This window comes from Halichoerus grypus, chromosome 13, assembly GCF_964656455.1.
Source record: "Halichoerus grypus chromosome 13, mHalGry1.hap1.1, whole genome shotgun sequence".
Classification (NCBI taxonomy): Eukaryota; Metazoa; Chordata; class Mammalia; order Carnivora; family Phocidae; genus Halichoerus; species Halichoerus grypus.
The window spans coordinates 40504993-40520811 of record NC_135724.1 but is presented as its reverse complement, the minus strand read 5'-3'; the positions used below and the strand labels follow the sequence as shown (position 1 = coordinate 40520811).

General features: G+C 38.3%; 1 protein-coding gene across 2 annotated transcripts in view; it reads right to left on the bottom strand.

Moving 5' to 3' along the window:
* Positions 1–4208: 4208 nt before the first annotated feature.
* DSC3 (desmocollin 3) overlaps positions 4209–15819 on the bottom strand; it is a 52536-nt gene continuing 40925 nt past the window's right edge. The window contains exons 14-17 of one of the 2 annotated variants that reach the window (XM_078060474.1): positions 15026–15147; positions 10311–10568; positions 8461–8503; positions 8238–8375 (exon numbers count right to left, since the gene is read on the bottom strand). In XM_078060474.1, coding sequence (XP_077916600.1) covers positions 8477–8503; positions 10311–10568; positions 15026–15147 — 407 coding nt within the window. In that variant the 3' untranslated portion in view covers positions 8238–8375; positions 8461–8476. Of the gene's footprint in view, positions 8376–8460; positions 8504–10310; positions 10569–15025; positions 15148–15819 lie in introns of both variants that reach the window. The other variant, XM_078060473.1, reaches the window with a different exon arrangement.

Here is a 15819-nt window from a genome sequence, read left to right as displayed (position 1 = left end):
GTCTCCATGCCCTGTGCGGAGCCCAAAGCTTGATCTTACAACCCTGAGATCATGACCTGAACTGAAATCAAGACTCAGATGTTTAACCGAATGAGCCACTCAGGTGCCCCCACTGCTGTTATCTTTAGCACCTAGAATTACACTTAGCATGTGGTAGATGACCAAGAAATAATTGTCAATGACTGACTGACTCACTCACTGAAGAGCCTTGCTTTAGATAATAAACTGAAGCACAGGGAGATTAAGAAGCTTATCCAGGTGACTTGGCAGATTAAGTATTTTTCCCATGCCAGGCCCAACAATTTTTGGACCTATTTAGGACAACAGAAATTCCATTCAAATTTGAAAGTTCTCTTGTGTGTATACCCGTGTGTTTTTTTGTTTTGGCTTGCTTTGTTGTTCTTCTCTTTAGAGCATTTTCTTATGTTGTCTTAGCCTCATCTATCAAGATAATAATCTTACTCTATTGTTACATATTTGGTATGTGTGTAGATTAGAGATAGGAAATTAGACTAATTAGCTGTCTGCGATAATTTGTTTCAATTAATTTGAACTGATTCAAATTCTTAGATTACTTAGCAAATCTGGTCAGAAAGATGGGCTAGAGGAGCATACAAGTTTTTCAGGAGTTAGCAAATACAGTGAAAAGAAGGCGGGGGGCACGCTGGTTCTCAAGATCTCAGGAACAGAGACCCTGTACTCTGATCCCCAATTGCTGTAAGTAGCATAAACTCTCCGAAGCTCAGACATAATAGAAGAGTGAGGGAGAACGCTAATTTTAATCTGACTGGTAAAATTTACATTTTTATTTCATTTCTGCCACCCCACTGAATGGGGGGTGTATGGGGGTGACAAGATAAAGACAAATTATGAAAAAAACTGACATTTTCTGTGAATTTGTGATCATGGGTATTATTTGTAGCCTAAGTAAACACATATATACAGAATTCCTTTGAAATGATATATGATCTTTCTGAATCAAGAGGGTGTGGGGGAGGGAGGGGCCCCCTGTAAAGAACACAGCATTTTGAGAATTGGACTGGGAAGGGTATTCTTGTTTTACTCAGGGACACATTGCCCTTGTGAATCAGGTGTGTCCAGCTTCACCAAGTTAGAATCACAGAACAGAAATGTGACTAACCTGGTTTGATTCCAATAAAATCACATCACTTTTCTTTTTTTTCTCTTCCTATGCCTCATATGCTTGAGCCATTTTCTTGCCTCTCCCCAAGTAACTTTATATAATTATATATTTGCTTTAACTTGTCTGTGATGATCCATATTAAGAAAAAAAATTTTCAATTAGAAATTGAAACTAGGGGGGGCACCTGGGTGGCTCAGTCGTTAAGCGTCTGCCTTCGGCTCAGGTCATGATCCCAGGGTCCTGGGATCGAGCCCCGCGTCGGGCTCCCTGCTCCGCGGGAGGCCTGCTTCTCCCTCTCCCACTCCCCCTGCTTGTGTTCCCTCTCCCGCTGTGTCTCTCTCTGTCAAATAAATACATAAAATCTTTAAAAAAAAAGGAAGAAATTGAAGTTAGGGATTTCTGTGAACTTGCCCTTTCGCTTGGAACCTGTCACATCATGTCAGAGCCACTTGAACAGTCGATGAGCCAGAATGCGTCTCAGCAGAATCCTGTAACCAGTCATGTAACTTAACTCCACAGGCTCAGATCATTTCTATCAGGAAGTAGATCTATTACAGTTAGAATGTAAATCTCTCTTAATAAACGAAATGTAAATACACTAATGTCACACAGCATAGATTTCCCTTCATGTACTTTGGAAAGAAAATAATGAAATCAATATAAATTTTGTGGGAACTTAGTAACAAATATTCAGGTTTCTTGTGGCATCATGTCTATGTATTAGCTTCCCCGGATGTAAACTACGGGCTCATAATACCCACAGTGCAGATTCACCTCCCTCTGTGGTTGCTTGGTACACAGGAGACAGAGAACGATCACAAAGGAGAGAAGTTTAGGTTGCAGGTATTTCTGCCGATGTTTGGCGCTTTTCAAATTGGCGTCCAGAGATCCTTCTGCTCTTGAAGTCTCATGGAACAGCAGGCTGCTCAGGCCCAGCCCACGTGTTCGTGCTGCCCCAGGTGTCTTTTCCTGTCTGTGCTCAAGCACAGGGGAGGCAGGTGTGACTGAACAGTGTGCCGTCCGCTCTGTTATAGATAGTTGAAAAGGAACCACGGACACTGGGAGCTGGGAGGCACGGGCAGAATACCACGCCTCTCCTACCTCGAGGACGCATGGAACTTACCTCGCCCAAAGAACACTGCAAAACCAGTTCATCTTGAAGGCAAGTATTTTTTCTTTTATCGTTGTGGTTGTTTCCCAGTGTGGCGAAACACACTTAACCTGAGGCCTACCCTCAACAAAGGTTTACGTGCACAGTATAGTATTGTTAACTGAAAGCACAATGTTGCGTTTTCACCTTGCACGACAAACTCTATCCACGCTGAACAGCAACCCCCTGGTTCCTCCCCACCCCCACTCGGCCACTGGCAACCACCAGTCTTCTGCTTGCTGATTAGTGGTTGCCAGGAGCTGAGGGAATGGGGAAATGGGAATGGCAGCTTAAAGGGTTTTCTTTTTGGAAACTCAAGGATGAAAATGTTCTGGTTGCATAACATTCTGAATGAACATCCCTGAACTGTACACTTAAAAATGGCTCAAGGAGAGACACCTGGCTGGCTGGGTGGGTGCAGCACCTGACTCTTGATCTCAGGGTTGTATATTTGAGCCCCACATGGGGTGTAGAGACCACTTAAAAATCAAATGGTTAAAATGGCTTAAATAGGTGAACTTTATGTTATGTGAATTTTACCATAATTAAAGGGAAAAAAAATAAGGGGAAAACAAAAGTTCTGAGGCTCAAATCGATGGAATCAAGCCATCAGAATAGCGAGACCTGCAAACTCAATCTGGATCCTATTTGTTTAAGTCACTGCCATCTTGTTTTCTGTCCACGCAGCTAATCCTAATCCTGACTAATACAGGCGCCATAAAGAAACTGTCCTAGAGCTGGGATTAACCCTTTAAAAATAAAGTTGAAAATGTTATCAATGCTCATTGTAGAAAATGACACAAAATACAAATCCACCAAAATTTCACTGTCTGGAAAGAATCTGTTCAGATCTTTTTTATATAAATAAGCATAAACTCTTCCCTAAAAAGAGCTTAGATATTATAGTATATTCAACTACTTGGTTTTATTGCCTATATATGTGACCCTTATGTATCTTTCACTAATACAGGCAGTGTTCTACATGCTATGAATATAGTAACTCATTTAGTCATGCCAACAACCTCTTGAGGTTGGTATTGTTATTTTGCTTTGAAAGACAAGAAAACTCAGACTAAGAGAGGGAGTAAGTAACCTTTCTAAAGCCACACAGATAGTAAGTGCCAGGATTTACCTGCAAACAGTCTGACTCTACACTAGACATGTACCTTCTCAACCGCTACGAGCCAGTATTTTACCAAGTCAGTTCTGCTGGATGCCTGGAATTTACCGAATGTTTTGACATCAGAAACAAAAATTCAATGAACATTTTTAAAGACAAATATTTAGACATAAACATAATCATCACAATAAAAGTTCCTGAAATTGAAATTATTGTTCAAGTTCCACTACAATTGAAAGCTTTTGAGACAATGAGTACATTTTTGAAATGGTCAGCCTTACCTTTGTGGGAAAGCACACACACACACACACCCAGGGAAAAGATTCGCTGTGAAATACACAGCACCATAATTTGGTTGTGAACAAAGCTTGAAGGTCATATATTCTGTAAGTGACAGAACAAAGATTGGACTATCTGTTGCTCTTTTTTTTTTTTTTAACTCATAATGTTTCCCCTTGACTACACTGCTCCAGGTAAGAATGCTATGTCAGCATTTTATTTCTGGAACACTCTACAATTACAAGTATCTTCCAATACTTCTTTACCCAATAACAATCAGATGGAGATATACATAGACATCATTTGTAAAGCTGTGCCCCAAATAGTGATCTCCCCCAAATAATTTAATATATAAATGATGTTGACAATCTGGTAATGACCCATTCTCTAAAATATTCCCCAGGAATACAATGAAGACATTTTCGAGGATCTATTTCCATGCCAGTCTTAAGCACAATTTTACAACATGACCATCTTGGAATCATTTAATCCCTAAATATAGCAAAGACAAGATATCGAGTTAAGAGTTTTATTACATCCTACATCTGCAACTATTACTTTACACAAACAATTTTTGCTTATTTTAACCTGCCATGTTTCTTTAAAAGTGAAGTAACTTCTTTTAATAGGAGACTTAAAGTTCTGTTACAAATGCTGCAAACCAAACCTTACTGCATTTTAGACAGTTCACTGCTTCCTTATAAAAATATGAAAAAACAATCTCTACATTTACATTAAAAATTCAAGAATATTCACTAGAAAAAGAATGAAAGCTATCTTCACACTGAAATAGCATAATTTTCCCCTTACACATATAAGGAAAGAAGAATACCACGTTATAAATGTTTACATTAAACAAAAGAAGTCTTTAAAAGGAAAAGTACCCTTTGAAAACTCTAAGTCTGAAAATCTAGATTTCAGGGGAAAATTAGAAAACGGGAAATGTGGCATCAAGTAAACAATGTAGACACACACTTAACTGAAGACCTTCTATCTCAGTGCCCAGAGGGCTGCATAAGGAAGAAAGTATTCCCCATGAATGCCTTGTTTGTTCTGCACAGCCAGTTCGGGCCCATCCGGCAAGTGCCTGCAGACGCATGATGCAGTTAGCTCTTCCCTTGATTCCACACTCCAAATAAGGTGAGGCATGGAGAAAGGGTTGGTGATATTTCACCAAAATCAAATGGGAGCTGCCACTGGCCTGAGAAAAGAAGGAAAAGGAGGGCCTGGCCTAGGAAAATTTAAGTAGCAAACAATATTGTCTTTACTACCACTCCTGTCCCTTTGTTGGCTTCTCTCCTTGCCCTTGAAGGCCTGGATTTTCATGTTGCTGTCTGTCCAAATACCGTACTTGGGCCTGCACTCTCCCTAAGTCCCGTGTTTCCAAATGACTACTCGGTCTTTTTCTTTCCTGTATTAAAAATTCCTATTTCTTCTGTTACTTGAAAAATCCTTGTAAGAATGCAATCGCATAAAAATTAATTCATACTAAAAGGTGATTGACAGCCTGGAGCATTTTCCACCTAAGTGTTACTGACAATATTGGGAGAGAGATTAAAGAAAGGGGACCGATGGGAGGGCTGGATTTCTGTGAATCACACCAATGCCAGTTGAAACCAGGGCAGTGAGTAGGGAAGTGGTATTTTATCATTTCCAGGCTTAAATTAGAACACAGCAAATGGCGATGAGCCTTAAGACAGTCAGGCAGCACTCAGTCCCTTCAGTAAGATTTGTGCTCCCACCCCAGCTCCCTTTATCCCCTGAAATCTGACCAACAGAACATGGTTATTTGGCTCTAAACTTTAAAAATGTCGGTAGATAGGAGAGAAAAAGAAAATGGTGATAGAATCCTTTTACCAGAATTGAGTTTAAAAAAGCTTTCAGTATTAGCTCCAAGAAAAGCATGTCATCTCTGGAACCTCACCACTGGGAGTCAGGCAGCCCTAGCTGTAACAGCCTTTGCCACTTTGCTCCTCATTTGGGCGTGCAGAGTGAAACTGCGAAGCAAAGCTACTGTTCCACCTAGTTTCCGCTCTCCTTTCCCCTGAAACCAGAGACGTTTAATTAGCTGCATACAATTTTAAAGAAATTACACAAATGTACATGAACTATTTCCTGTTATGCTCAGCTCTGCAGCACAGAAGACCTAAGTATAAGAGGCTCTCTCTTTTTAAAAACCCTGGATTCCTATTGTAGGACAGCCCCAGCCTTATATTATCATCTTCCCCTTTGATTTTCATTTTATTTTAAACATGGCATTGGCTAATAGTTGTATATAAGCATATATTTATATATATATGTGTGTGGTGTGTGTGTGTGTGTTTATCCTTATAGCATTCCTATGAAAACTTCCGTAAGTCGAAATGGCATAAAGCAAAGAAGCAATTACCATTCATTTATATGGAAAATTTTTGAGTGTTTCCAGACCCAAAAATTAACCTCTCTCCGGCTTTTCTGGTACCTTAGGACACGTCTTGCTAAGGGATGCACAAAATAAATGGAGATAAAGCACAGATGCTGGCAGACACCACTCAAAGCTCTGGCGGCTGGATGCGGACAAGGGGAGAGCAGGTTCCAGGGAAGAGCTTGGCGGGGCCACTCACGCTGCCTCTGTAACCTCGCGGCAAGACGAGCGCTAAATGCGATTTTCGCTTTTTGCCTTTTTTCTTATAAGCAAAAGTCTTCAGGTATCTTTAGGTTCGCAAAAACAGGTATTAATGTAGGTCTTTTGTGAAACACAAACTTTTGAAAAGTGGGGGACACCACTGTCTCTCTTCTCTCTCTATATATATATATAAAGAGAAAGTCAGTTAAGCCTATATTCATACTGAAAGTTGCCACTACATGGGCCACCTCACAGATTCTGCCTCAAAGTCAAATAAATAACTTTGGGGGCATGGTGGGGGGGGGGGTAAGTCCCAATTCTTTGGGTAAATCCCAAAAAGCTGCAAAATTTGTAAGTTAATTTCGTCTTCTCTTCCAAAATTTTCTTCAACTGGTGATACCTAAAATTTCTTGTCTATTTTTTAAACTAACACTTGAAGTGAGTATACAATAATGTGATATTAGATTTATCATAAGATTAGGTGTGAATTATTTTAAGTTTAAACACCATTGCTTTGGGGTATTTTGCAAGTCCTTCCAGGGGCTCTATCACATGAACAAATGTGAGAAGCACTAAATTTTAAGCAACGTTTTGGAAGATATTAAATTGCACCCAGGGGTTCTTTTGATCCTTTACAGCATATTAAAATATTTATCTGCCTTAATAAGGAGTAATTTGTATGAAAATGGTAGTGAATGGAAATGCACACTCATCCCTCATTGCTACCCATAACTAGGACGGGGTCTGGTTTCTTCAGAATATGTGGCACGACACAATCCATCTAACGATAACATACTCTAATTGCAAATAATTACTATCGAGAGAAAATAAAAAGCCTTATGTGCTAAGCTTGCAAATAAAAATATGCAAGTACAATATTAAAAAGAAGAAAAGCAACTTTTTCTCAGCATAATTTTCATTACTGCAAGTTAGCAATTGTAGTCCTGAATCTCAGGGAAAAAGATGTCAAGACTTGTGATTACAATCTCAATAGATCTTTGGTATTTTTCATTAAAATACCAACAATAACTCTCTGTATAGTGAATATAGTTCCGTTTCCTGAGAATAAGGAAACTTAGTCCTCATAATAATCCTTTTGCAAACCATAAAGCACACATTCAAAAGCATAAAAACAACACAATTTTTTGGTCTACACTTTCCTCGTGTAGTTTAAGACCATAGCTATGTATTTTTTAAAACCTTATTAGGGCAATCAAGTAGACAGAACTGCTCTTCATGATCTAAATGCTAACCAGAAGGAAAATGAAATTCTAGTAGTCTTTGGAGCTACAAACTCAGTGGTACTGATTTTTTAAAGAGCTAAAAAATGCAATATAATTTAACACAATGTTTGATATAATCCTAATCCATTTAAATCTAAATCTGGAACAAGAACAGAATTTCTAGCCCAGATAGCTATTCTATATTCAATCAAATACAGCTTAGCTATCACTGGACTAATATTAAGTCAACACATTTACTGGTAAAATATCTATAAAGAATAGCAGGTCCTTTACAGACCTTAATTCCAACGATATAGCATGAGATTTTCTAGCTGTCTATTTACTTGGCAGTAAAGAAGACAAAACACATTTTAACATTTCAAACTCCTTGGAAAACATAAGCAACAAATTGCTATAAAAATACAAATTGGTGAATAGTACAATTCCCCAAATTTAGAAAAATTGTATATTTTTTCTAATGTATAGATATATTAAAAATATATCTATATATCTATCTTTAAATATATTAGAAATTGAAATTCTAATATAGATCCATATATGCATTAGAAATTGAAATTGAACTTTACAATATCCCTTTCCTTTTGGAAACTTCCAGAATGTCTGGCAAATACATGTCTAATTGTAGTACTTTAACATTATCTCTTTGTGCACGTCTCTGCTAATGTAGTAAATTTGGCTCCCAGATTATTTAAAAAGTCAAGGCCATCTTCTTCCTGTTTTTCACTGCAGCAACCTACAGAACCAGCTGGAGATCCTCTTCCTTCATAGTTGTATGTAAGGACATAATCTTGAGATGGCACGTGGTCTTCATTCTGGTTACACAGATGCAATTTCTGTAAAATAAAAAAAAAAAAAAGGATTGTATTATTGTTTTAAACACTCTTAAACATATGAACATAAAATTTATTTTTTATTTACCTTTTATGTTTAATTTTTAACCAGTGTGTCCTCTAATGGAGTCCTACATACAAAAAATGCACATGATTGGTCGATATCATAACCGTACCACAAAGTCAGTATATCTTACATTTCTAGTAATCCATACAAATAAAAAATTATATATATATATGCACACAAATGTTATATTTAAGTACATTTAAATCATCATTTTTAAAAGCTTAATTTTATATCTAGAGGTCAGGCTAGTCCACAAAATGGTGACAATATGCATGGCGGTGAAGAATTTGATATTGGATATTCAAACAGTCCTGATTTTGAGTCAAAGCTCTTGCTTTACCAACTACGTATATGACTTTGGGCAGGTTACTAAACATCTTCAAGTCTCACTTCCAACTCTCCTTATGTCTAAAATGGGAATATATACAGTGACTATCTTGCGATAATGATGAAAAAATAATGCACCAAAAATTCTCTTATTTTGTCCAGCACATAGTAAATATTCAATAAACGTGAACTAAAACTACTACTACATGCAGTTATAAAGTAGGCAAGAATTACCACACTGACTTCAGAAGCAAGTGCCCAAGATAGCTCAAACGTGACAAAGTAGAGAAATGCACAAAGCATTTTAGTGAGATTAAAAATAATCAACATCACCCACACTGCAGAAACTGGGCCTTTGGAATGGAGCGGCCAAGCATTCAGCCACACCCAGCCTCACTGTTACCAGCCTGGCTGCCGACCTGTCAAACTCCTGTGCCTCCTCCCTCCTCACCTCACCTCACCTCCCTCTCTAACCCACAGCTTATTTCTTTGGCTTATGTTACCAAATGCCTTTCTTCATGACCATGTCAGCCTCAGATCCCATTCCCATGAACACCCCTAAGAACGCCTCTTAAGCTCCACGCCTTCCCAACCTGATCTTACATGCACACTGTCTAGAAACAGAACAAAGATGAACACTTGAATCTGATGGAAAAAAAAAAAAATGCTACGGACACGTGATCAGCTACAGCCGTGTCACAGAATGGTGCCTATTTGCAGTCCATTAAAGGATGAAGGGCTTCTGGTCCACTGTGGGGGTTACAACAGTACTGGTACACTCTGATAAACAGACAACTTAGTACCAGGTAGAATATTTAATCCAGTGCCTCTCTACCCAGGTGGCACATGTGAATCCCCTGAGGAGCTTTAAAAGTAATAATAAGAATAATAAGCCAAACCAATTATGCCCAAATCCTTCAAGGTGGAGCACAGGTATTACTATCATTTAAAAGCTCCCCAGGGGATTCTGATGTGCCGCCAGGACTGAAAATCCATGATTTAATCCCTCTTTTCTTTCATATCCTTGCTTTCCCCTGAATAAAAACACTTTGTATTTGAACGGTGCTTCTTACATTAAATAGAGTTCTTATAGCTCATATTATTGAATGTTCACCCCAGAATTGTGTACAGATGCTTTGTTTCAGAAAAATGCAGATTTGACTGGGGGAGTTTTGTGATTGAAGGGAATGAGATTTTTTTCCACATTCTTCTCTATTAAAATAGTTCATGAGGTAAACAACATCTAAAAATGGCATGTAACTTTAACAGGGTCATTAAAAACCTCCAATTCTCACAAGATTTTAGAAACTAAAAGAAATATGACAGATGGAATAAAATCTCTCTTATGTTAAATAATGTAACAAGATCAGAGGGCATGGGGTGGGGGCTGGTGGGAGTGCAGGGAATGACCAGAGAGTGAAAGAGAAAGGGTACATTGAAAAATATGGAAAAGCAGCTTCTGAAACTCTACATTAATTTCAATTTCCTATTGTTCTACACTTGGACATTTAAATTGCAGAGGCAAAACACTCATGGAAACTCACTTCACCAAGACGGGGCTGAGTGAAATTATGCCACTCGGAGTAGGTGTATCTGCAGTTGTCCACTTCCATGGGTCCTCCCCTGCAGGAATCCAGGGTGTGATGGTGCGCGGTCCCCCGGCATGATTCCAGGGTCTGGTGTCCGCCTTTCACCATCTCAATGGTCTCCTGCCCTCCATTTTTCACTCCTGATCCCATGGTACCGCAAAAGCCTTGGCCAGAGTTGTTGACTGTCTGGGTCGTAAACCCATTGCCAGAACACTGAAATAAAATAAAATAAGATCATCTGTACTGAGAGGAAACGGATTCCAAGTTAAGTCATAAGAAGACAAGGGAGAGAGAACGTTTATTTAACCTTTTATTGATTCATCCATTCATTAGCAGACATTTATATTTTCAGATTCTGTGCCCATTGTAGGGATACAAAGAGGGACACGATCTCTCAGTGGCTCTAAGAAGCTCTTATTCCAGTGACGCAGAAAAATAGAGAATTATTTTAAGAATGTATACGTAGGTGAGCACAGAATGCTATAGGAACGCAGAGGAAGAGCATTAAAATCCAAGCACAGACAGAGTAAGTGGAATAGAGTAGAAAACACTGCACTGAAGGACGCCTACTTGAGAAATGGGAAGAAGAAAGCAGTATCTGCAGGAAGGTCTACACACAAAGGCAGCGGGGTACTTTGGGGGCCCTCAACTTTCAACCTGCTGAGAATGGCTACCACTCAGAGTTCAAAGTGAGACAGGAAGTGGAGAGGTTACAAAAGACCAGAGAACATAAAGACCCATATGCCATGCTAAAAAATTTAGACTATCAAGAAGATGATGGGGACTCAAAGAAGGGTTTTAATAACAGGGAAGAGACATATTTTTTAAAATCATTCAAGGCAATAATGTAAAAGATAAATAAGGAGACAAGTTGAGTGTCGTGGATATCGGAGAGGTCACTGAATCATTCTAGGTGAGACATGATGAAGACCTCAGCCAAAGCAGAAGCAAGGATGATTCAAAGTGGTTGGACTCCATACAAAGTTTTACTGGTGGTCAGATGGATGAAACAGCAAAGGGAAGAGTCAGGAATTATTCCTAGGTGCTCTTCTTGCGCAACTAGATAAATGGTATAATTCACTGAAGTAGGGATGAAGGACACACTCGTGGGTGAGAGGAGAGTGAACAGTCCAATTTTGGACATGGTAAATTTGAGAAACCTATGGATGTCCAAAGTGAGTATATGAATATGTGGGTCTGGAGTTCAGGTGGGGGAGCCGAGCTGGAGCTACGATTCCAGAAGTCACCACCATATAGGAGGTAGTAGAAGCCACGGGAATAAATTATAACACCCAGAGAAAATGGTAGACTAAACGAAAAGAAGGCTAAGACTAGAACCACAAGAAAAAACACGTTTTAAGGGGTGACTAAGGGAATTAGAGGACAGAACTCATCTGAAATAGCTATTGGAGAAGAGACGAATCCAAGAGGCACAAATCTGAAGCCATGCAGAGAGGATTATGGTAAGGAGAAAAGCATCCAAGTAGTTTAAGAACTGGTTCAAATAAAGTAATCCACCTATTAGATTCAAGCATAAAAAGTGGCCACTGGTCGTCTTTGTCAAAAGAATTTCCAAGAAATGCTGAATGAACAGGAAGTAATATCATGGAGAAATCGAGTATAAATCTCTCAAAAAGCTCAGTTTCAAAGAAAAAGAGATCAGAAGGGAACTAGAGGAAAGCAGAGTCGAGGGAATGTTTGAAGATAAAAAAGACCTGACTAAGCATCGATTTAATGTGGGCACCTCACACGGAACTCTGGGCCGCCCGTGAGAAGTTCAGTTCGAGCAGTAACCTCAAGCATGGCAGATCTAATTATGAACTGTGACTCTCAGACAAGACCTCCAGTAAAATAAAGCTCCATTGTGCCATCTTCTTACCCATTTGTTTTTCTCCTATTTAATATGCAGAGTCTCTAACTAAACTGGAAGATTTTCAGGTTCAGATGATTTAGAGTTTCGGATATTTCAGAATCTGAAATGTATCTATAAATGTCAAACACGGTATCTCATTGCCTTAGAAAATTATACCGGAAAAGAGAACTGAGAAGTAGCCATTTGGTGGCACTGCTTCCCTATATTTTTTGCTTAGGTTGCTGCTACAGTGAAATTCCAAAAAAAAAAAAAAAACCTCATTATCAAATCTCTTTGATGGTATAATTTCTGTCATTATAAATACATGTTCAGAGATCATGCAAGCTAATCCCAGAATTAAAACTAAACTAAAACCAAGGCGAAGCCCACAGTGCCGTTTCACATTCTCTCTATTCTCTATTCCTTCCTGACCATCTCTACGTGCGTTGCCCAAAGTTTATTCTCATGGGGTATCAACGACTCCTTTTCCATGTCAATGATTCCCAGATTTAACTTCTCCAGTCCTGACTCTTCAACCAGCTCCTAACCCCACCTAAATGCCTTTGACTTAAACTTAGCTCCAGAACTAAAGTCATCACCTGTACTCATTGTACTAAAATGAGCTTACACATTCACTAAGAAATCTTGTTATATTTTGTAAAAATATACCTAAAATTATGTTTTGGTATAAATTGATAATTCTGAGTCCTTTTGAGAAGTGTTCCTAACAGAGAACAGATAAAGATAGGGATGAGTACATTTGGTGAAACAGCCAATTAATGCTACCAGCTCTAGCATCAAATGGCAAAGAACAAGTATTATGAACATCTCAATTATTCCCTTCTCAGATATAAAATAAGAACTTACTATGAGTCAAGGACGATTAAGGGATTAAATGTATTTTCTGAATGGAGAAATAATTACAGGGTTCCACATGTAGGCCTGTCAAGCACAGGTGGGCTATGATTTTCCATGATGATGGGAGGTAGTTAAAGAGAGAAAGTCAGTAAGAAAGATGCCTTCACACTGAGATATAGAAAAGTCTTGATATAAAGTCATTGTCCTTGGTTACAGCCTCTGTCGTTTGATTTCAATTTTTATTTTGTTACTCAAAAGCTAACAATCTTATCATTTACACATTTAAAATATTTATTATCCCTATTTCCAATGACCATTATCCATCCTAGCAGAGTTATCCACTGCTTCAACTATTGAAAGATTTTAATCCTTTACCTTCCCTATCCCTGACGTCTTCCTATTCTCACCGATCACCCTACTGACTCAGCATCACGCTGCTCCCAATATGCCACTTCTGTGCAGAAAAACCTTCACCTGCTCTTCCTTACCAAGAGAATAATCCCAAATCCTTAGTGTGGCATACAACAGCCCCATGTCCTACTCCTCTCTTACATCCTCTCCCCCCAAGAGCCTAATTAAGTGTCAAGCTTCTATTGTAAAACAACATTTCTTCCACTTCAAATCAATTTCTTTACTATTTGTTGAATAATCCCTAAACTTTGTCATCTCCTTTTTAAAAAATATTTTATTTATTCATTTGACAGAGAGAAAGAGAGCGAGCACAAAGAGGCAGAGCACAGGTAGAGGGAGAGGGAGAAGCAGGGTCCCCGCTGAGCAGGGAGCCCGACGCGGGACTCTATTCCAGGACCCTGAGATCATGACCTGAGGCAAAGGCAGACGCTTAACCGACTGAGCCACTCAGGCGCCCCTATCATCTCCACTTTTATTCTTGAGGCGCTTTTCCACCTCTTTTGCTATTCCATCTCTCAACTTTCAAACTCTTCCTATTCTTTAAGTTACAGAGGAATCTGTACCTCTTTCACTAAGCCTTGACAGTTGATCCAGACAACACAAATGGACTTATGTATCACAAGTATCTTTAAACGATAACAGTGCTCTCTCATATTGGTGCTAATGGTTTACTTGCATGTTCCTACTTATTTTTCCCATAAAAGGAGATTCAATTTCCCATAAATACTTTGAAATCTTTTTGAGGGAAGAACATGCCCTGTAAGAACTTTTTAAATAGACATCTCCCCAAACAAGACACCTAGTACTAAGCAAGCACCTCAGTGGTCTCAAGAAATATATAAGGAAAGACAGTGACAATAGCCTTCCAAGTAATCTACCCTCCCCCACACACTTTTTAAAAATATATATATATATCTCTTTGATATCTTCTTAGTTTATCTTGAAAACTTTCAATAAGTTTTTTTTCCTATTATAAATGGTCAAAGAGTTAGATAAAAAAATACTATCTGGAAATATTTCTACATTGTAGAAAGCAACTAAAAGATTGTTATTATAATAATTTCACAACATCAAAGAGCAAATTTCAAATCATAACACTAGAGAGTGGAAGAATGATAATTAAAACAACACATCTGATTTAAGAAGTTCAATAAATGCCACCTACATAAATACTTGAATATTGACAGATAAAATATTTACGCCTACAAAAGCTGACCAAGCTAAAAATGTAAATATTAACTCTTAAGTTACAAAACAACTTCATGAGGGCGCCTGGGTGGCTCAGTTGGTTAAGCGACTGCCTTCGGCTCAGGTCATGATCCTGGAGTCCCTGGATCGAGTCCCGCATCGGTCTCCCTGCTCAGCAAGGAGCCTGCTTCTCCCTCTGACCCTCCCCCCTCTCATGTGCTCTCTCTCTCTCATTCTCTCTGTCTCAAATAAATAAATAAAATCTTTAAAACAAAACAAAACAAAACAACTTCATGAGAATCAGTAAAAGAAATTATGGGAGATACTCAGAGATAAATACTCATTTTAAAAAATTACTTACCACCTTATCATCTCCAGGTGCTTCTGTGTTTGATATAATCAAGTTTTGCTGTGCTAAATCTTCAGGAAAACCTTTTTTTTTTTTGGCACCAACAACTCCACATACCAAAGTTAGCAATACAGCTGCATTAAAAAAAAAAAAGTTTAACATACATAGAATAAAATACTCATCTTTTATTTTTTATTACCTCGGGTACACAGGAGGAAAACAAAGCCACTAAGGCATGGTCCTGTGAATTACCTTGGCTTTTCTAAATTAATAGGCCATAATTTAGCTTAGACTTTAAAATCTGAATTAATTATATGTATATTTTGATTATAAGTCTGTTTAAGAGTTTGAATTCTATCCATAATGTTCAAGTATTTACAATTGTGAGTTAAATAATAAATTTTCAAAAATTTCAGTGACATTTATTTAAGACAGAGACCTTAAAGAGATCTACTGATTGCTAAAAGAATGGTTTGCCTATATGAAAAAATGACAGATTTTTCTCCCCAGAACAGATTTATCTCCAAGTATCTTAATTAAAACTATTCTGTATTTTGTCTGTTCAGAATTTTCATTCTACGTCATACCTGTGGGAGGTTGAAATATGTGATAATAAAATTAGCTGTAATAAAAACGACAGTTCTTACAATGCTCTACAAACCCCTCTAATAAAGGGTGGCCCAACTGCAGCCCCAAATCCAGCCCATCACATGTTTTTGTATGGCCCATGAGCTGTGGTTCTTAAATGGTTTTTAGAGATTAAAAGAATAGAAGTTCACTACACGTGAAAATTATATGAAATTCAA